A 20652-nucleotide genomic window follows, 5' to 3' on the forward strand; every position below is an offset into this window, starting at 1 on the left:
CCCTGTCCCATCCCGTCCCCTTCATTAGGATCCTGAAAGTGACCACTCAAGCGGAAGACTTCTCCTTTGTCCCCATTGGACCATGTTAGCCTAGAGAACCACTCCATGTTTACAGTATGTCACAGAACAGGAAACCACAACTGTGAGTGTCCAGGACCGCTGGGTACAAAGCGACCTCGCTGACTAGCTTGGACGGCGCATCACGATTCAACCGCCGTGATCGACACTGTCAGTTCCCATTGTGGCTCGGTTCCATAGCTGCACGGTTGCCATGGCATTACCGTGCAGGACTGTCACGTACCAGGAAGACGGTCAGGCATACAGGACACCAACTAACAAAGGTCGCCTCTCAGAGCCCAGAGATCAGTTTGAATTGATATGGTGGAACTCCAAACGGATGCAGGTGGCAATGTTTTTTTTGTTTGTTTGTTTACTCTTTCCACCCAGTTGATATTGCTTTTTACATCCATCCATATCAATAGTGTATTATGAGTTACATCACCAGCGCATGGCCGGCTCTGTCCCATTCCAGCGCTTATCCCGCAGCGACAGATGGACAGAACACAGGGAGGGAGGGTGAGAGCGAGAGTGGATGAAGATACTTTCTCTTTCTGGAGAGTTGCAGAACAGCACATGATAGGACAGTAAACTTGGTGCATGAGTGGAGAGAGATGGAGAGCGACTGAACAAGGGAAGAGGTGTAGATATCGCCCCTCTCTCTGTCCAGAGACTTTTCAGGGAGGACGGGACAGTCCCCCGGCTGTCTGCAGCAGGAAGAGGGAAATGGGAGAGGCGTTACTTTGGACCTGTTGATCAATTACACCATCCTGGACTGGGCTGTAAAAACCAGTAAATTAGCAGGGCAGAGGAGGATGAATCAACAGAGACATTCCTACACTGTTTGATGTTTGTGCGAGGGTTTTGGATGTGTGTGTGTGTGTGTGTGTGTGTGTTGAGTGAGTTATCTGCTTGTGATCCTACTTTTGTGTAGATTTAATATCGACTAGTTCTGTGTTCTGTGATGGACGAGGTGTGTGTCTGTAGTTACCTGGAGAGACTGAGCCAGCTCCTGTGGGTTTGGGTTACCTGAGCTCCACCGGCTTGGCAGCGAGACAGCAATCACCTTTACAATAGGACAGGGTCCAAAACCTTATTGTTGTTCTGAGGAACTGTAAAGGTGGTGTTTTTGGGTGTGTTTCAAAGATGTGTGTAGTTCTGTGGAAGTGTAGCCTCGGAGTGGGAGGGGCTAGGAGAGGCACAGGGACAGAGGTGACACAGGTGAGGTATAAAAGCAGGTGTGTGTGACCGTGTGTATCTGAGGATCACACTCACTCTCGTCCGTCTGCTGACCAGAGAACAGACTTGGGGATTATCAGACAGTTGATGAGCTTTAGGGCACTGCCATTGTCCAGGGGATCAACAAACACAGAGGAGAACTTTGAACTTGGCTGCAGTAGAGATTGTACAGTACAGACATTATAGTACAGGACAGAACTTTGGAACTGTTCTCGCTGTGGATACACTTGTTGCCATCTCTCGCACTCAGTCTTCAGCTCTCCAACTGATGACAACTCTGCAAGGACTCAGACCACAGAAGATACGCCTGGAGCTCTGACTGCCATTCACAACTAGACCTCAACAACAATGGAACCCTTCCTTCATAACAGCTTATAAGCTATCATAACAACCTGTGGATCTTCAACAGTTCCTGTCCCATTCAAACAAGGAAGACCTTGTTTGTGGGAGAACGGAGCGAACCAACCTGCCAGTCTCCACAGGGAGGGATCATGTACGTGCTTTGCACCCTGGTGGTACTGAGTATCCACAGCCTCTTTAAGAGCCGACACAAGGCCCTGGAGCCCGGCGACAAAGAGGCTGGAGATGGGGCCACGTTGCCTGGGGACAAGGCCCCTCCGCTGGGGGAGGGAGGCAGGGTAAGGGACCCCGGGCCTGGAGGTCTTGGAGGGGGTGTGGGGCCCAGGGAGAGAGGGGTGACTGTAGCCCTCTCTCAGGAGAAGAGGCAGAGGGCTGTAGACAGGAAGGCTGCAGGCTGCAACTGCACAAACAAACGTATAGGTGACCGGGAGCTGCGCTGCAGCCAGGGCAGGCTGGGATGCGGAGGAGGCAGCCTGGAGAATGTGCCGGACAGCAGAAAACAATTGCAGGTGAGAGGAGGGGAAGACTGGGATAGAGGGTGTTTTGAGGAAGGAGTAGAGAGGGATGGGGTGAGGGCATGCTAAGGAGAACAGGAGGAGGGGGGGGGGGTGTGCCTAGATGTGCAAACCAGCACGTAGGCACAGGTATGATTGTAATGCCATGCCAGCCTCAGACACAGATAAGGCACCAATCTAATTAATCAAGTACCAATCATAAATATTGTGGTACAGAAGTCCTGAGGTTTCAAATTTGATTCCAGATTATGTTGAAGTCCTTTTTAATGAGAAGCAGCACCATGTTGGTTTAGTTTTCATGTAATTATGTGCTTGTGTGACTGACTTGGAGAGAGAATCTAAGCGCTGCTCCAGCAGTCTTAACCTTTCTGGGCTAATGAAAGAATGTGGGTAGTAGTTTATGGGTGATTATGGACCTTGGCAGTTCACCAACAATTACCTTGAGGTTCACATTAGTGAGGAATGTGATGACCGTAGCCCATTTCCGATTTCCCTACCTCTCACTTGGGTGTGTATAGCCAAATAGATTTTCCTGCCCTCTATCTCTCTCCTTTTCCCTCTTTCTCTCCCTTATTTTGAAAAAATGGTCACCCTCCTGACTTTCTTAATTTCACCCTCCCCCTGCATCCTTCTTTCCCTTCTCCCTCCTCTCTAACCTACCTGTTCCATAGCACAGTTGTGATGTAGCTAGCTTTCATTATCCCACATTAGCATTGGAGGTAAGAGCCCAGTCAAATCCCCTCCTAACCTGCTGACTATATACCTATTGGTGGTATGAGAAATTAGTAATGGCAGTTTGCGTGCTGATGCTAAAGTGGGCCGTAATGTCCCTGCATTCCGGGGAAATGGATTCAGATCATTGTTTATGTAACCATGTTAATCTGAGGACAGCAACACACTCTGCTCTGTGTGTTTCGGGTAAAGTGGGCTTTAATCCCTCACAATGCTATAATTCTGGCTGTTGGTCCAATGACACATCATAACCTTCACCTAGGGCTGGGCGATATGGCCAAAATATCATATCGAGGTATTTCTTTATTTTTTAAGAAATTGGACTGTATGAGGAGTATTTTATGTTTTTGAATAATAGAAGTTTATAAATTTGCTTTATGAGTAGTGCGTGATTCAACTTCAAAACACATTTCTGCATTTCCTGCACTCATTTGAGATAATTTCCACACTGCCATGTAGGGCTGCACAACATGGGCAAACAATCTGATTTGACTTGCGCTTTAGAGCAAAACACTTGGTGTAATCATGGAAATAGAATGAATGCAGTGTTTGACATGACAAAGAAAAAATGCCACGGTTATTGTGACAAGGTAGGAACCAAAGTGTTGATAATTGTTTCCTAGGGGACCCTATAATTTTTTGGCTACATTGAATGTTTTCTCTTAGCTACTTCATGTAGCTAACGTATTCATGCTTCACGTATTCCTTTTTGATTTGGAAGATACTGTTGCACAAACATGCTGATTTAGGTCTATACCATCACTGGTATTTTTAGGCTGTATATTTATTAGCTAGCTAGCTAGCTAGCCAGCCAGCCAGGTAACAAACGATTAGCATTAGCGGCTAACAATATTTAGGCCCAACTGCCTAAGAAAAGACAAACTAGCTGTTTGCAGATGTAAGAAACACAAACTTATAGTGTAGTTATAGAACACTAGTGGATTTATATTAAGAAGCAAGGTGAAAACAGCATTGTTGCCATCAACATTTCTGCATGTGCTGCATTCACCATGCAGACTGAACACAAGTGCCTCGTCGAGGAACAAGAAATGTGTTCCTTGAGTGACGGGGTGGTGATAGATCTGTGTGGAAAGCAGCATGTAGAGAGAGAGCGGAGTGTGACGACTCAAGCAGCGAAGTAAACTATGAAGGTGACGTTACACACGGCATATCACATTTAACAAACAAAACAATCAAATACGTTATAGAAGGCAAAGTAAAAAAAATGAATGGCTCTGTGCATCAATACCAGTATATTGTAAAATACAGTATACCGCCCAGCCCTACCTTCACCCCACCCAGTCACCCAGTCTCTCTCAACCCCATTCCCGACCCTCCTGGTCATAGGGAGGGCCCTCTCTCTGAATCACCCTCATTTTGACATTTGTCCCTGTAAATCCCCAAACAACGCTTTGGATACACAACTAAGACTTTGAGGGAACGCTAAGGAAGTTCGAGTAAGTAACATTATCACAGAGGGAGCATGGTCACTGTGCAGGCATCTGATGTCCTCTACATTCAACATCTACAACATGATTAATAAGTAAAGGACAAACTACACCAGGAACTTGATAGTGTACTGATAACGCTAGAATAATGCCTTGGAAATGTTGTGCTAATGAAGCAGGGTACCTGAGCCAAGGTATAGTGTGTTTCATCGTTAATTCCCTGAGGAACAGCGACTACCCAGAGAACACCTTCTGTGTGTGTCTGCTAGTTTTTCTATATACACCCACGCACGCACACACCAGCATTTACCTCAGTATGAGTAGTCACACAGACCTGGCCTAGAAAACTCCATTACCCAGCAGCCTCTAGTGAGGAGGGAGCTCTGGCTTGAGTGTTAGTGAATTGTCAGTGAAGCAGCTCTCACACATGGTGTAATTTACAGTACTAATTGTTTGGATCAATACCGCTGAGCAGTGGCAGCCGTAGGAGACCATATGTTCTTTGTGTGTGCATATTGCAGAGACCATATGTCCTTTGTGTGTGTGCATATTTCAGTGTGTACTTTTAGTTACACTGTATGGCTTAGGATCAAGTGTATGGCTTAGGGACAATAGCAGAGTGTGTGTGCCCTTGTTACAAGAGCCATTTGCCTTTTAAGTAATAAAGGATGTGAGGAGACGTGCAATGGTGTGTTTCGTAAACGCATACGTGCACATACAAACACACAGTTCTCTGTTAAATATTGCAGGCAGAGGGAAGAGCGCTGAGAAGAGCCACGCTTCATTTGTGGCTGAAATATTTATTTCTCCGCAGCGGAGCGATAGAGGGAGGGGACTGGAAGATGGAAAGCGAGAAGGAGAAAGGGAGGGGGAAAGAATGAGGGTGGCTACAGGAGTGAAATGATGCTGGCTCCGATTCTGCTGTTACTAAGGAACAGAGAGAGGGTGCGGTGTTGGAGAAGGGGAGCTGGCTGGTGACTGAGCTCTCGCCGTGGGGGTGTGTTGATCTGCGAGTGTGTGTTTTTCCGCCGCGTAAAGATGTTGTCTTCAGCGATGCAGGGATGATCAGGACACAGAGACCGCAGGGTGGCAGGTGAGTACCCTAACGATAAAGAAACCGGAATGAATAGATTAGTGGGTGAGAAAAAGAGGGGGGAAGAGAGGAGGGGGACATGTTGAGCGAGGTATGAGAGGTAGCCACTTGGGTTAGACGGAGAGAAATAAAAAGGGATAGAATAACTGCAGGAGAAGGAGAGAAAGGGCTGTTATAGTGTTGTTTTTCCTGGAGTGTTGCGTTTCCCTGTTGTTGACTGAGGGTCCCTTTATGGTATGATTCTCTCCTTTTCCATCTGTCTTTGTTAAGGGTTAACCCATATCTAGTAATCCCAGTCCATATGTTGTCGTGCTGATGAATTGATCTCAACCTTATTCTGATGCATTGGTTTTTTTTTCAGATTCATGTTTGTGTTGGTAGGAAATACAGCCCTGAACCTCCCAGAGCTGTGTGATGTTGAGCAGACCGGTTCTGGCACTTGACGCATGGTGAAAGCAGATTCCTTCTGTTAGAGTCCTGCGCTCGCTCGCTCTGTCTGGCATGCTATGTCTATCCTTTCTGTCTCAGGCTATGTCTATCTCCTTGTCCGCTAGCCGCATTTTAGCTACAGACTTATGTGCTAGCTGTCTAGTCTGTGTTTTTATAAATGTGCAATGAGCATAAAAAGACTCATTTATATAAGGAATTGGTGACTAGTTCTCATTCTGTGAAGCAAGCATCTTCTTATCCAGGTAGGCCACTTGATTTCAACATCTAAACAAAGTGAACAGGCTTTGTTGTTCAAACAGTTTGGAGATGAACAGCAGAGTGTATTCATAACAGCTCAACCTTTCTACCTTGTTATCAAGCAAATAGATTAGCTGGCTACTCACTAGCATGTGGGCTTGTGCTTGAGAGATTGTTTGAGACCTACAGTATGTTAAAGGAAATTCCACCCAAAAACGATCTATTGGTATTAGCTTCCTTAGTCCATTGTTGATGTAGTCCCAAAATGTCTTGCACGTCAGCAATCCAGTTCTCAAGACTGACTCTCGAAATACAGCCAGTACGATGCAGTTTCTTGACAACTTGATTGCTGAAACAATGGACTAATGAAACAAATACCAAAATATCGTTTTTGGGCAGGGGTATTCCTTTAATTTTCTTAATGCCTGCTACAAGAAGTTGGTCATAATTAGCAGGTTAGTGTTTTTCGTCATGAATCTTGTTCTGGAGGCAGTTCTGCAGAGTGGTCCCTAGCTGGCACAGCCACAAAGTCATAAAACCTAACCTTAATAACCCTAACCACATTGCTAACCCTAATGCTTAACCTTAAACTAAAGGGACACAACGCAATGACTGGAAGTCTATAGGTAACTGCTAGCATGCAAGTAGTTACCGTAGACTTCCAGCCATTGTGCTAACTGTAGTTGGCATTGGCTTGCGAAATTACCTCCAACTTCCTTCATACTGGATGCAGAGACATACAAATGGTATCCATGAGTTCATCTGACTCTGAGGAAGTAGATAGTGCTACATTGCCAAAATCCCAAAGTATCCCTTTAAGACCAAAAAGCACATTTTTTGTTTATATGAATTTTTACAAAATAGGCCAGCTGCAAAGTCAAAATTGCCTATCTAAGAGAAAATCACTCAGTTCTGCCTTCCAGGACAAGACTCATGACAATAAAAGTCAACCTGCTCATTACTAGTGCATTGTGCATGGTTCTGTTTAAATTTGTAACAAAGATGTCATTTTCATAGACTTGAAAGCCAGATCAGTAATTATTGCAAAAAAGCAGGTTAAACTATTTTCATAAAATAATTGTATTATTACTTATGGTTGTGGAAGGCTTATTTAATCGTGTGTGTGTGTGTGTGTGTGTGTGTGTGTGTATTTTTTTAAAAATTTTAAATCGAGATGATTTTCAGGCCAAGTTGCTAAGATCTACTTTTGGGGGGGGGCTTCAGGCCATCTGACTGTACAGTAGGAGCTAGACAGTGACATACTGCCTGACCACAGGAAGCGTGTGCTGTCAGACTCCCTATAGCCCTGTGTGTTTAAATAATGTATGTTATAGGCTGGTAAATTAAAGAGCTCTTTGTTCGTGATACAAAGCCCTTGTCTCTCTCTCTCTAGGAGCACTAAAACAGTCCTCATAATTGGGTCTGCAAAAGCCCCCCTTACAGGGCAGTGAAAGCATAGTGAAATGTGTTTTGTTATTAAAACTCAAACTTCATAACTCAAATCCTTAACCCCGTGGTCAGGAATGTTCCAATAAGCAGGGCTTTATGGTTCCCAGGAAGAGCCTGCTCAGACAGTGCATGGATCTGTAGCTGTGTTACACTGAAAGTCCTCGCCACACAATGAGACTGAGGAAAGGGGCTTACTGGTGGACTGTTTCTTTATTCCTATTTTCATAGCCATGAACGGTCTTTTGTTTATTTGCAATATTTTTGACTGTAGTCCATTTAAAGTTTAGTGTGCCTGGTGTTTTTCATTCTATGGTCCTATCCCTGTTGTCGTAGCAGAAGGACACAAATAGCTTCTGTCTATGTAGCCCTGAGGGAAACACGGATTCAACACACACATACAATACCATATCACGCAGATTAGAACATACATGTCACTCATACAGTACCAGTTAAAAGTTTGGGCACACCTACTCATTCAAGGGTTTTTATTTTATTTTGACTATTTTCTACATTGTAGAATAATAGTGAAGACATCAAAACTATGAAATAACACATATGGAATCATGTAGTAACCAAACAAGTGTTAAACAAATCAAAATATAGTTTATATTTGTGATTCTTCAAATAGCCACCCGTTGCCTTGATAACAGCTTTGCACACTCTTGGCATTCTCTCAACCAGTTTCACCTGGAATGCTTTTCCGACAGTCTTGAAGGAGTTCCCACATAAGCTGAGCACTTGTTAGCTGCTTTTCCTTCACTCTTCACCTTCACTCCGACTCATCCCAAACCATCTCAATTGGGTTGAGATTGGGGGAATGTGGAGGCCAGGTCATCTGATGCAGCACTCCATCACACTACTTCTTGGTCAAATAGCTCTTACGCAGCCAGGAGGTGTGTTGGGTCATTGTTGAAAAAACTAAATGATAGTCCCACTAAGCCCAAACGAGATGGGATGGCGTATCGCTGCAGATTGCTGTGGTAGCCATGCTGGTTAAGTGTGCCATGAATTCTAAATAAATCATAGACCGTGTCACCAGTAAAGCACCACCACACCATAACACCTCCTCCTCCATGCTTTACAGTGGGAAATACACATGCAGAGATCATCATTCATCCACACAGCATCTGTTCATACATACAGTTGAAGTCGGAAGTTAACATACACTTAGGTTGGAGTCATTAAAACTCATCTTTCAACCACTCCACAAATTTATTGTTAACAAACTATACTTTGTGCATGACACAAGTAATTTTTCCAACAACTGTTTACAGACAGATTATTTCACTTACAATTCACTGTATCACAATTCCAGTGGGTCAGAAGTTTACATGCACTAAGTTGACTGTGCCTTTAAACAGCTTGGAAAATTCCAGAAAATGATGTCATGGCTTTAGAAGCTTCTGATAGGCTAATTGACATAATTTGAGTCAGTTGGAGTTGTAACCTGAAAGGCCGCTCAGCAAGGAAGAAGCCACTGCTCCAAAACCACCATACAAAAACCAGACTACAGTTTGCAACGGCACATGGGGAGAAAGATCGTACTTTTTGGAGAAATGTCCTCTGGTCTGATGAAATAAAAAAAGAACTGTTTGGTCATAATGACCATCGTTATGTTTGGAGGAAAAAGGGAGGCTTGCAAGCCGAAGAACACCATCCCAACCGTGAAGCACGGGGGTGGCAGCATCATGTTGTGGGGGTGCTTTGCTGCAGGAGGGACTGGTGTACTTCACAAAATAGATGGCATCATGACAGCAACATCTCAAGACATCAGTCAGGAAGTTAAAGCTTGCTCGCAAATGGGTCTTCCAAATGGACAATGACCCCAAGCATACTTCCAAAGTTGTGGCAAAATGGCTTAAGAACAACAAAGTCAAGGTATTGGAGTGGCCATCACAAAGCCCTGACCTCAATCCTATAGAAAATTTGTGGGCAGAACTGAAAAAGTGTGTGCGAGCAAGGAGGCCTACAAACCTGACTCAGTTACACCAGCTCTGTCAGGAGGAATGGGCCAAAATTCACCCAACTTATTGTGGGAAGCTTGTGGAAGGCTACCCGAAACATTTGACCCAAGTTTAACAATTTAAAGACAATGCTACCAAATACTAATTGAGTGTATGTAAACTTCTGACCCACTGGGAATGTGATGAAAGAAATAAAAGCTGAAATAAATCATTCTCTCTACTATTATTTAGACATTTCACATTCTTAAAATAAAGTGGTGATCCTGACCTAAGACAGGGATTTTTACTCTGATTTAAATGTCAGGAATTATGAAAAACTGAATTTAAATGTATTTGGCTAAGGTGTATGTAAGCTTCTGACTTCAACTGTGTGTGTATCTATCTAGCTAGAGATCGGTGTGGAAGAATTTGACTGGCCTGCACAGAGCTCTGTACTCAACCCCATCGAACACCTTTGGGATGAATTGGAACACCGACTGTGAGCCAGGCCTAATAGCCCGACATCACTAACGCTCCTGGCTGAACGGAAGCAAGTCCCCACAGCAATTTTCTAACATCTAGCGGAAAGCCTTCCCAGAAGAGTGTGGGCTGTTATAGCAGCAAAGGGTGGACCAATTCTACATTAATGTCCATGATTTTGGAAATGATAGATCGATCACTCGCTCACTCACTACATGACCAAAAGTATGTGGACACATGCTCGTCGAACATCTCATTCTAAAATCATGGACATTAATGTAGAATTGGTCCACCCTTTGCTGCTATAACGGCCCACACTCTTCTGGGAAGGCTTTCCGCTAGATGTTGGAAAATTGCTGCGGGGACTTGCTTCCGTTCAGCCCCAAGAGCATTAGTGATATCAGGCACTGATGTTGGGCGATTAAGCCTGGCTCACAGTCGGCGTTCCAATTCATCCCAAAGGTGTTAGATGGGGTTGAGTACAGGGCTCTGTGCAGGTCAGTCAAGTTCTTCCACACCGAACTCGACAAACCATTTCTGTATGGACCCCGCTTTTTGCACGGGGTCATTGTCATGCTGAAACAGGAAAGGGCCTTCCCCAAACTGTTGAAATAAAGTTGGAAGCATAGAATCATCTAGAATGTCATTGTATGCTGTAGCGTTAAGATCTCCCTTCGCTGGTACTAAGGGGCCTAGCCCCAGACCATTATTCCTCCTCCACCAAACTTTACAGTTGGCACTATGCATTGGGGCATGTGGGGTTCTGCTGGCATCCGCCAAACCCAGATTTGTCTGTCGGACTGCCAGATGGTGAGTGTGATTCATCACTCCAGAGAACGCTTTTCCACTGCGCCGGTGTCCAATGGCAGCGAGCTTTACACCACTTCAGCCGACACTTGTCATTGCGCATGGTGATCTTAGGCTTGTGTGCGGCTGCTCGACCATGGAAACCCATTTAATTAAACTCCCAACGAACAGTTCTTGGGCTGACGCTGCTTTCAGAGCCAGTTTGGAACTCGGTAGTGAGTGTTGCAACCGAGGACGGATGATTTTTAGATGACGGTGCCACGTTGAAAGTCAGTGAGCTCTTCAGTAAGACCATTCTACTGACAATGTTTGTCTATGGAGATTGCATGGATGCGTGTTCACTTTTTTACACCTGTCAGCAACGGCTGTGGCTGAAAATAGCCGAATCCACTAATTTGAAGGGTTGTCCACGTGTGTGTGTGTGTGTGTGTGTGTATATAACTCTTTCAGCCAAAAAAATAAACGTTCTCACTGTCAACTGCGTTTATTTTCAGCAAACTTAACGTGTAAATATTTGTTTGAACATAACAAGATTCAACAACTGAGACAAACTGACAAGTTCCACACACATGTGACTAACAGAAATTGAATAATGTGTCCCTGAACAAAGATGGGGGTAAAAATCAAAAGTAACAGTCAGTATCTGGTGTGGCCATTAAGTACTGATGTGCATCTCTTCCTAATGGACTGCACCAGGTTTGCCAGTTCTTGCTGAGAGATGTTACCCCACTCTTCCACCAAGGCACCTGCAAGTTCCCGGACATTTCTGGGGGGGAATGGCCCTAGCCCTCACCCTCCGATCCAACAGGCCCTAGACGTGCTCAATGGGATTGAGATCTGGGCTCTTCGCTGGCCATGGCAGAACACTGACATTCCTGTCTTGCAGGAAATCATGCACAGAACGAGAAGTATGGCTTGTGGCATTGTCATGTTGGAGGGTCATGTCAGGATGAGCCTGTCTTCCCTGTAACACACAGCATTGAGATTGCCTGCAATGACAACAAGCTCAGTCCGATGATGCTGTGACACACCGCCCCAGACCATGACGGACCCTCCACCTCCAAATCGATCCCGCTCCAGAGTACAGGCCTTGGTGTAACGATCATTCCTTCGACGATAAACGCAAATCTGACCATCACCCCTGGTGAGACAAAACCACGACTCGTCAGTGAAGAGCACTTTTTGCCAGTCCTGTCTGGTCCAGCGACGGTGGGTTTGTACCCATAGGTGACGTTGCCGGTGATGTCTGGTGAGGACCTACCTTAAAACAGACCTGCAAGCCCTCAGTCCAGCCTCTCTCAGCCTTTTTTGCGGAGTCTGAACACTGATGGAGGGATTGTGCTTTCTTGGTGTAACTCGGCAATTGTTGTTGTCATCCTGAACCTGTCCCGCAGGTGTGATGTTCGGATGTACCGATCCTGTGCAGGTGTTGTTACACATGGTCTACCACTGAGAGGTCGATCAGCTGTCTGTCCGGTCTCCCTGTAGCGCTGTCTTAAGCATCTCACAGTACGGACATTGCACTTTATTGCCCTGGCCACATCCACAGTCCTCATTTCTCCTTGCAGCATGCCTAAGGCATGTTCACGCAGATGAGCAGGGACGATGGGCATCTTTCTTTTGGTGTTTTTTAGAGTCAGTAGAAAGGCCTCTTTAGTGTCCTAAGTTTTCATAACTGTGACCTTAATTGCCTACCGTCTGTAAGCTGTTTGTCTTAACGACCGTTCCACAGGTCCATGTTCTTTAATTGTTTATGGTTCATTGAACAAGCATGGGAACAGTGTTTAAACCCTTTACAATGAAGATCTGTAAAGTTATTTTGATTTTTACGAATTATCTTTGAAAGACAGGGTCCTGAAAAAGGGATGTTTCTTTTTTAGCTGAGTTTTTTATATATATATCTCCACACACACACTACCGTTCAAAAGTTTGTGGTCACTTCGAAATTTCTTTGTTTTTGAAAGCGAAGCAAATTGTTGGTCCATTATAATAACATCAAATTGATCAGAAATACAGTGTAGACATTTTTAATGTTGTAAATGACTATTGTAGCTGGAAGAAGCTGATATTTATATGGAATATCTACGTATATAGGTGTACAGAGGCCCATTATCACCAACCATCACTCCTGTGTTCCAATGGCACGTTGTGTTAACTAATCCAAGTTTATCATTTTAAATGGCTAATTGATCATTAGAAAACCCTTTTGTAATTATGTTAGCACAGCTGAAAGCTGTTGTGAGGATTTAAAGAAGCAATAACACTGGCCTTCTTTAGAATATTTGAGTATCTGGAGCATCAGCATTTGTGGGTTCGATTACAGGCTCAAAAGGGCCAGGAACTAAGAACTTTCTTCTGAAACTCGTCAGCCTATTCTTGTTCTGAGAATTGAAGGCTATTCCATGAGAGAAATTGCAAAGAAACTGAAGATCTCGTACAACGCTGTGTACTACTCCCTTCACAGAACAGCTCTAACCAGAATAGAATTAGGAGTGGGAGGCCCCGTTGCACAACTGAGCAAGAGGACAAGTACATTAGTGTCTAGTTTGAGAAACGGATGCCTCACAAGTCCTCAACTGGCAGCTTCATTAAATAGTACCCGCAAAACACCAGTCTCAACGTCAACAGTGAGGAGGCAACTCCGGGATGCTGGCCTTCTAGGCGGTGTTGCAAATGCAATAACTATTTAGGGAAGAAGCAGTCTGCTGGTATTCTGTCTATAATGGAGTGGCCAGCACAGTCACTGGATCTCAACCCTATTGAGCTGTTGTGGGAGCAGCTTGACCGTATGGTACATAAGAAGTGCCCATCAAGCCAATCCAACTTGTGGGAGGTGCTTCAGGAAGCATGGGGTGCAATCTCTCAACAAATTGACAACTAGAATGCCAAAGGTCTGCAAGGCTGTAATTGCTACAAATGGAGGATTCTTTGATGAAAGCAAAGTTTGAAGGACACAATTTTTTTCAATTAAAAATCATTATTTATAATCTTATCAACGTCTTGACTATATTTCCTATTCATTTTGCAACTAATTTATTGTATGATTTCATGGAAAACAAGGACATTTCTAAGTGACCCCAAACTTTTGAACGGTAGTGTGTATATATATTTACTTACAGTGGATTCGGAAAGTATTCAGACCCCTTGACTTTTTCCACATTTTGTTACGTTACAGCCTTATTTAAAATTAATTAAATTGTTTTTTCCCCTCATCAATCTACACACAATAGCCCATAATGACAAAGCAAAAACTGTTTTTTTTAGAAAAAGATTATGAAATATCACATTTACATAAGTATTCAGAAGCTTTACTCAGTACTTTGTTGAAGCACCTTTGGCAGCGATTACACCCTCAAGTCTTCTTGGGTATGAAGCTACAAGCTTGGCACACCTGTATTTGGGGAGTTTCTCCCATTCTTCTCTGCAGATTCTCTCAAGCTCTGTCAGAGATGTTCAAGTCCGGGCTCTGGCTGGGCAACTCAAGAACATTCAGATACTTGTCCTGAAGCCATTCCTGCGTTGTCTTGGCTATGTTCTTAGGGTTGTTGTCCTGTTGAAAGGTGAACCTTCGCCCCAGTCTGAGGTCCTGAGTGCTCTGTAGCAGGTTTTCACCAAGGATCGCTCTGTACTTTGCTCCATTCATCGTTCCCTCGATCCTGACTAGTCTCCAAGTCCCTGCCGCTGGAAAAACATCCCCACAGCATGATGCTGCCACCACCATGCTTCACTGTAGGGATGGTGTCAAGTTTCCTCCAGACGTAACGCTTGGCATTCAGGCCAAAGAGTTTAATATTGGTTTCGTCAGACCAGAGAATTTTGTTTCTCATGGTCTGAGAGTCCTTTAGGTGCCTTTTTGGCAAACTCCAAGAGGGCTGTCATGTGCCTTTTACTGAGGAGTGGCTTCCGTCTTGCCGCTCTACCATAAAGGCCTGATTGGTGGAGTGCTGCAGAGATGGTTGTCCTTCTGGAAGTTCCTCCCATCTTCACAGAGGAACTGGAGCTCTGTCAGTGACCACCGGGTTCTTGGTCACCTCCCTGACCAAGACCCTTCTTCCCCGATTACTCAGTTTGGCCGGGCGGCCAGCTCTAGAAAGAGTCTTGGTGGTTCCAAACTTGGAGGCCACTGTGTTCTTGGACTTTCAATGCTGTAGAATGTTTTTGGTACCCTTCCCCAGATCTGTGCCTCGACACAATCCTATCTCGGAGCTCTGCGGCCAATTCCTTCGACCTCATGGCTTGGTTTTTGCTCTGACATGCACTGTCAACTGTAGGACCTTATATGGACAGGTGTGTGCCTTTCCAAATCATGTCCAATCAATTGAATTATACCCCAGGTGGACTCCAATCAAGTTGTAGAAACATCTCAGGGAGAATCAATGAAAACCGGATGCACCTGAGCTCAATTACGAGTCGCATAGCAAAGGGTCTGAATACTTATTTGTATTTTTTCATTGTGCTAGTTAGAGGACTGTATAGAGATATTATTGTTTGATAGTTTATCAATTTGAACTGTTTTGTATAGGCAGTAGTGGATTGCAGGTTAGCTGGTAGAGCTGAGAGTCTTAACTGGTTAGATTCACATACTGTAGAGGGATACTCGGAGGATACACTCAAATGGAAGGAGAGCGATAAGAGGGCCGAAAATACTTGAGGGAGGGATATACAAATAATAAGAGGGAGAGGGAGGCGGGGGGGGGGTTCTCATCATATCCTCTCTGCTTTATGCTAAGCCCTTCCTCTGTGCTGTCATCAACTATTAGAATGCTCTGCTTTAGCAGAGTGAGGCTAAATGCTAGCTTAGCCTCACTAGCATAGAGTAGGAGGGGGGGGGGGGGGAGAACGTGCAACAGTAGCTCCTCACAGTATATCACAGCTAGTCAGCCCCTCCTGTCCTCCCCCTGTTCCTCAACATTAGTCTCCCACACAAACACATTGATATCACCAACTGTACTAGGGCCATGTTGTTTTTGCAGTATTCCTGGTGCATAGAGTAGACAGCTGATACTATAGAAGGCAGAGTGCCGACAGGAGAGTGTAACCATATCCTACACACCATGCCTTGTGCTCAACGGACCATGCGGAGCGTGGTCACTGTGGTAACCTAGAAACTTGACAAGCGTCAGGCGTGCGTGTATGTTTCTGTGAGGACAATACCTTGGAAGCAGTAAATATCTAGATTAGCTGAATGACTTTACTCTTTTTATTTCCAACCCATATGGGGCTGGCAGAGAACTGCATGAAGCAAAAAGGCACCCACAACTCTATACTGTATCACAAGCTCAGTGTAAATGTTTGTTTTAACCACAGATCTACACAATGATATCACATTACCTTGCCTCTACAGACTCCTTTTCTACTACCTAGGAAAAGCCACAGGGGGTGTCTGAGCTCACTGGAGCTTTGTAGTAATGAGATTGCTTTTCATTTTGCTGGCACTACCGTCTAAGCAAAGTGTCGGGGATGTTATAGTTTGCTGTGAATACAGAGAGTAGAAAGAGTGGAAATTAGGTGAGGGAGGGAGGGAAGGAAGCAAAGATTGAAGGCCACCCATCTTTCTCCTGCAGTCATAGGGGGAGAAACAGTGGGTCGGGGTGGACAAGGGGAGGCAAGTGAGGACAAAATCCCTAAAGTGACCACCCCAGTCTTCCCAATGATGATGTTCTTGCTCCAAGGTCAGTTTTGGATTCCCCCCTAATGCTAAAAGCTAGGATTTGAAGATAGATCTGATCCTAGATCTGTGACTAGGGACAACGGGATCCTTCTCCTCAGAGGAAGATGTGTTATAAAGGAGGCCATCTGTCGTGGGGTTTAAAGGATTATGGGTAAATGAGTGTAGGAGGTAGAGGTTGCCTCTTACCACTGGTACAGAGCAAGGTATTATTTAATCAGCCTAATGGTTTAGGTTAGGTTGGGGTGTTAAATAACCTGATCTTAGATCAGCGGCTAATGGCAACGTCCGTTCTGCGTTTCCTGTGTCTTTGTGGGCGGGGCCTAACCCTGTCCATACCGCTGGTAAACAGCTACTGCCTGTCGCTACGGATACCGATGTCTTTCTGTGGATACCGTGTGTGTGTGTGTGTGTGTGGTCAGATGGTAGAGTGAGGATGTTATGATGGCCGCCAGATCAGGGGAAGGGGCTGCATGTGTGTTTGCGTTGTATTTCATTTGTGGTTATTTGGAATACCGAGGCGTGTAAGAATGGTCACATGGTACTGTGTGTCTGTTGTTCTGGCTTTAGGAGGGTGACTGCCGCAAGGGCAAGGGGCTAAGGGGCAGGCAGGATGATTGGCTGGATGGGATCTCTGATCAACAAACACTGGCTCGACCGAGATCGAGACAAAGACCACTACTACACACAGGACCACATTCCCTTCGGAGTCGCACAAAGGGTATGGTTTCATTCAGGGACACAGGGTTGGTTCTCAGGCATATGTATAGAGTGAAGGTAAAGGCTGATATACACACACTATGGGAGGGTAGATGGAGGCCCAGAGTATGGTCCAGTTCATTTGGTGCGTCTCCGTAGTCTGACCTGAAGACGCATGACTGGTGACAGCAACTCCGTAGATTAGGCATTTTCTTTTAGCTGTCCGGTTTCATCACATCAGTGTACATGAAGGAAATAAGATGAGGAGAGGAAAGGAAGACCCATCAGACTTGAGATCCATCCATGGGCTCTGGATTCCAGTTAGACCCTGTTTGGACCAAGGACAGAACTTAGTATAGTACTGTGGCTATTGTAGCACTTTGGTGAAGAACTCTGAGGACCTTTTGTACGGTAAAACTCTGTTCTGGATATTCTGCTGTGGTAAACAGTACAACAAACAGAACATTGATGAACACACACACTTGCTGAATACTTTGTGTACAATAGAACACAAGGAACTGTGTGTACAGTACTTTGGGGAACTTCCCGCTGTGCGAGATTAGACGAGCTAATACAACGGCTCTGGACTGGACCTGCTGACCCACCACCTCTCCGACAGAACGGTCAACTCTGGGTTATGGTCAATACAAAAACACACACACACGGGCTGAACCAGACTGACCACATGATCCATGACAATGACTCTCTTCAGTGGTCACAGATTCACACAATCATGGGACTCACCAACCACACGCAGGTGTGAGTTTGACGTTTCTGCAAGGTTCTTTGTGCAGGCATTGCTATATTTACACACTGGGTGCATTCACATGTATTGTATCCCCCTCTAATGTGTAGCTTGAATAGAGTTGAATAGTGTCGAGTAATGCGTTGGTGGCTTGTGTGTGTGGTGGGAGTGTTATGTATACCTTAGTTGAATAGTATTGTATTGCTGTGTTTGTGTGGTGGTGTAGTACAACATGGAATATAGAGTTGAAGAGACAGTTTAGTATTGGGTAATGTGTTTAACTGCTCAGTGTAGGCTATTGTGGATGTGGTGTAATGTAGCGTGCGTGTGCCTGTCTTGACTCTTACTCTTTCGCTGATTGCTTTAAGGTCGGACCAGTCTGTGTGGGGCTGTGAGCTGTAAACTGGTCATCACTGTCGGTATAATGTTATTGGTCAGTATTGAGCAGTTTGAGGTCAGTCCTGTATAATCTGATTTGCTTGACCCTCGTGCCCCAGCTCAGACCAGGGATCAGGACCAGGGAGAGTCTGGAAGGCAGTGGGGTGACGGAATAGGATGATGATCTGGTCCATTTGGGACTGGGGTGGTGATGGAGCCACCAGAATGGCCTGACAAAGGTTAAATAAAAATAAAAACAGGTATTTCGTTAAGGCCAATGTCCCGATGTCATTGCCACATGCAGTACAGTACTTGAATGTGCTACCTAACCTCCAACTGTCCAGGGCCCGGTTTCCCGATATCGATGGTACTTAGGTTTACAAGTGTTTTTTTTTTTTTTAACGATTCATCTTTCCTACAACTGCCGAAGATGTAACACCACACAGAGAGAACGGTCGCTAATTGCGTCGTTGGAATGGTCGCTAACTGCTCGCGCGCGTCTGCGTGGCCAGGCGCTAACATAGAAATGAGTTCCATTTGTGACGCTCAATGCGCTGGAAGTCCGGCCTCTCCCATCTCATTGATTTTTTAGGAGCATATAACCGCGTGGGTGATTGAAAGATGAACTGAGGTCCGCACTCCAGTCGGTTGTAGTAATGCACTGTAAAGTTGGTTGCCAACCTCCATATGAAGTAAAAACAAGCCTGAAGGAGGAGAGATGATGAGAAATGAATTCTGTTTACCGTTTTTATCTGTGGATCAATTGTCGGAATAGTGGACCTTGTGCATTTCTAGTAAAATAACAACCCAATGCAACAGTAAGCTAGCTAGCTAAATTGACATAAATGTTTAATGCTTTTTGACATGTCCCCAAATTAATATAATTGGTTCAGAGTTTGTTTTGATATTTCAACTTGCGTGACCTGATCGCTTCTGATGTGGGTGAACAAAATTAACGTGCGTTCAATGGCCCATGCGGACGCACGCTCGGTTCCGATTTGGTCAGCATGTTGGCTGTTCTACAAGTGGCCTGACTGAGGCAGGTGTTAGATTACGAGCGGCCTCAAGTGCAACGTTAATAATGATGGTTTTGGGAAACAGATTTAACAATGCTCCTACGAAGGTTCTAACGATGAACTTAGCCAACCAGGGCCCAGTTTCCAAAAAGCGTCTTAAGGCTAAGTTCGTTACAACCTTCAAAGGAGCATCGTTAAATCTCCGAGCTATTTCCCAAAACCATTGTTTTTAAAGTTTATTTACCGACTGCCTCAGAATATCCATGTCTCAATCCATGTCAAAGTTCTTCTTTAACCCGTATCCTCCCCTTCATCTACACTGATTTGAAGTGGATTTAACAAGTGACATAAGGAATCATAGCTTTCACCTCGATTCACCTGGTCAGTCTAGGTCATTGAAGGAGCACACCTGCTCCTAATGTTTTGTACACTCAGTGTATTTCATGATATATAACATGTGCTCAATGATGTGCAATATCTGTGATTTGGTGCATTAGGCTAGAATAAGCCCTCTCAATATTTGCAGCCAAATACAATGCCTTCAGAAAGTATTCATACCTGTTGACTTATTCCGCATTTTGTGTTCTCACCCATCATCTACACACAGTACCCCATAATGACGAAGTGAAAATGTGTTTTTAGACATTTTTGCTGATTTATTGAAAATAAAATGCAAAAACCGCATTTTTTTGCAAAAACCTCATACAGTACCAGTCAAAAGTTTGGACACACCTACTCATTCAAGGGTTTTTCTGTATTTTTACTCTTTTCTACATTGTACAATAATAGTGAAGACGTTAAAGTATGAAATAACACATATGGAATCATGTAGTAACCAAAAAACTGTTAAACAAATCCAAATATATTTTAGATTCTTCAAAGTAGTCACCCATTGCCTTGATGACAGCTTTGCACACGCTTGGCATTCTCTCAACCAGCTTCACCTGGAATGCTTTTCCAAGTCTTGAAGTAGTATCCACATATTCTAAGCACTTATTGGCTGCTTTTCCTGCACTCTGCGGTCCAACTCATCCCAAACCATCTGAATTGGGTTGAGGTGTGCTGATTGTGGAGGCCAGGTCATCTGATGCAGCACTCCATCACTCTCCTTCTTGGTCAAATACCCCTTACACAGCCTGGAGGTGTGTTGGGTCATTGTCCTGTTGAAAAACAAATGATACTCCCACTAAGCGCAAACCAGATGGGATGGCGTATCGCTACAGATTGCTGTGGTAGCCATGCTGGTTAAGTGTGCCTTGAATTCTAAATAAATCAAGTGTCACCACCAAAGCACCATCACACCACCTCCTCCATGCTTCACGTTGGAAACCACACA

At 44.6% G+C, this 20652-nt stretch overlaps 1 protein-coding gene across 10 annotated transcripts in view; it reads left to right on the plus strand.

Moving 5' to 3' along the window:
• The window catches only part of LOC106561914 (kinesin-like protein KIFC3), a 67146-nt gene that overhangs the window by 17560 nt on the left and 28934 nt on the right, over positions 1-20652 (plus strand). Inside the window, exons 1-2 of one of the 10 annotated variants that reach the window (XM_014126279.2) lie at positions 3824-5678; positions 5806-5893. The exons of 1 other annotated variant lie outside the window; for it this stretch is intronic. In XM_014126279.2, the coding sequence (XP_013981754.1) occupies positions 5891-5893 (3 nt within the window). In that variant the 5' untranslated portion in view covers positions 3824-5678; positions 5806-5890. Of the gene's footprint in view, positions 1-640; positions 2166-3823; positions 5894-16407; positions 17200-20652 lie in introns of those variants that run through there. 8 more of the 10 variants (XM_014126278.2, XM_014126274.2, XM_014126273.2 and 5 more) reach the window with 8 other exon arrangements.

Source organism: Salmo salar, chromosome ssa11 (genome assembly GCF_905237065.1).
Source record: "Salmo salar chromosome ssa11, Ssal_v3.1, whole genome shotgun sequence".
Taxonomy (NCBI): Eukaryota; Metazoa; Chordata; class Actinopteri; order Salmoniformes; family Salmonidae; genus Salmo; species Salmo salar.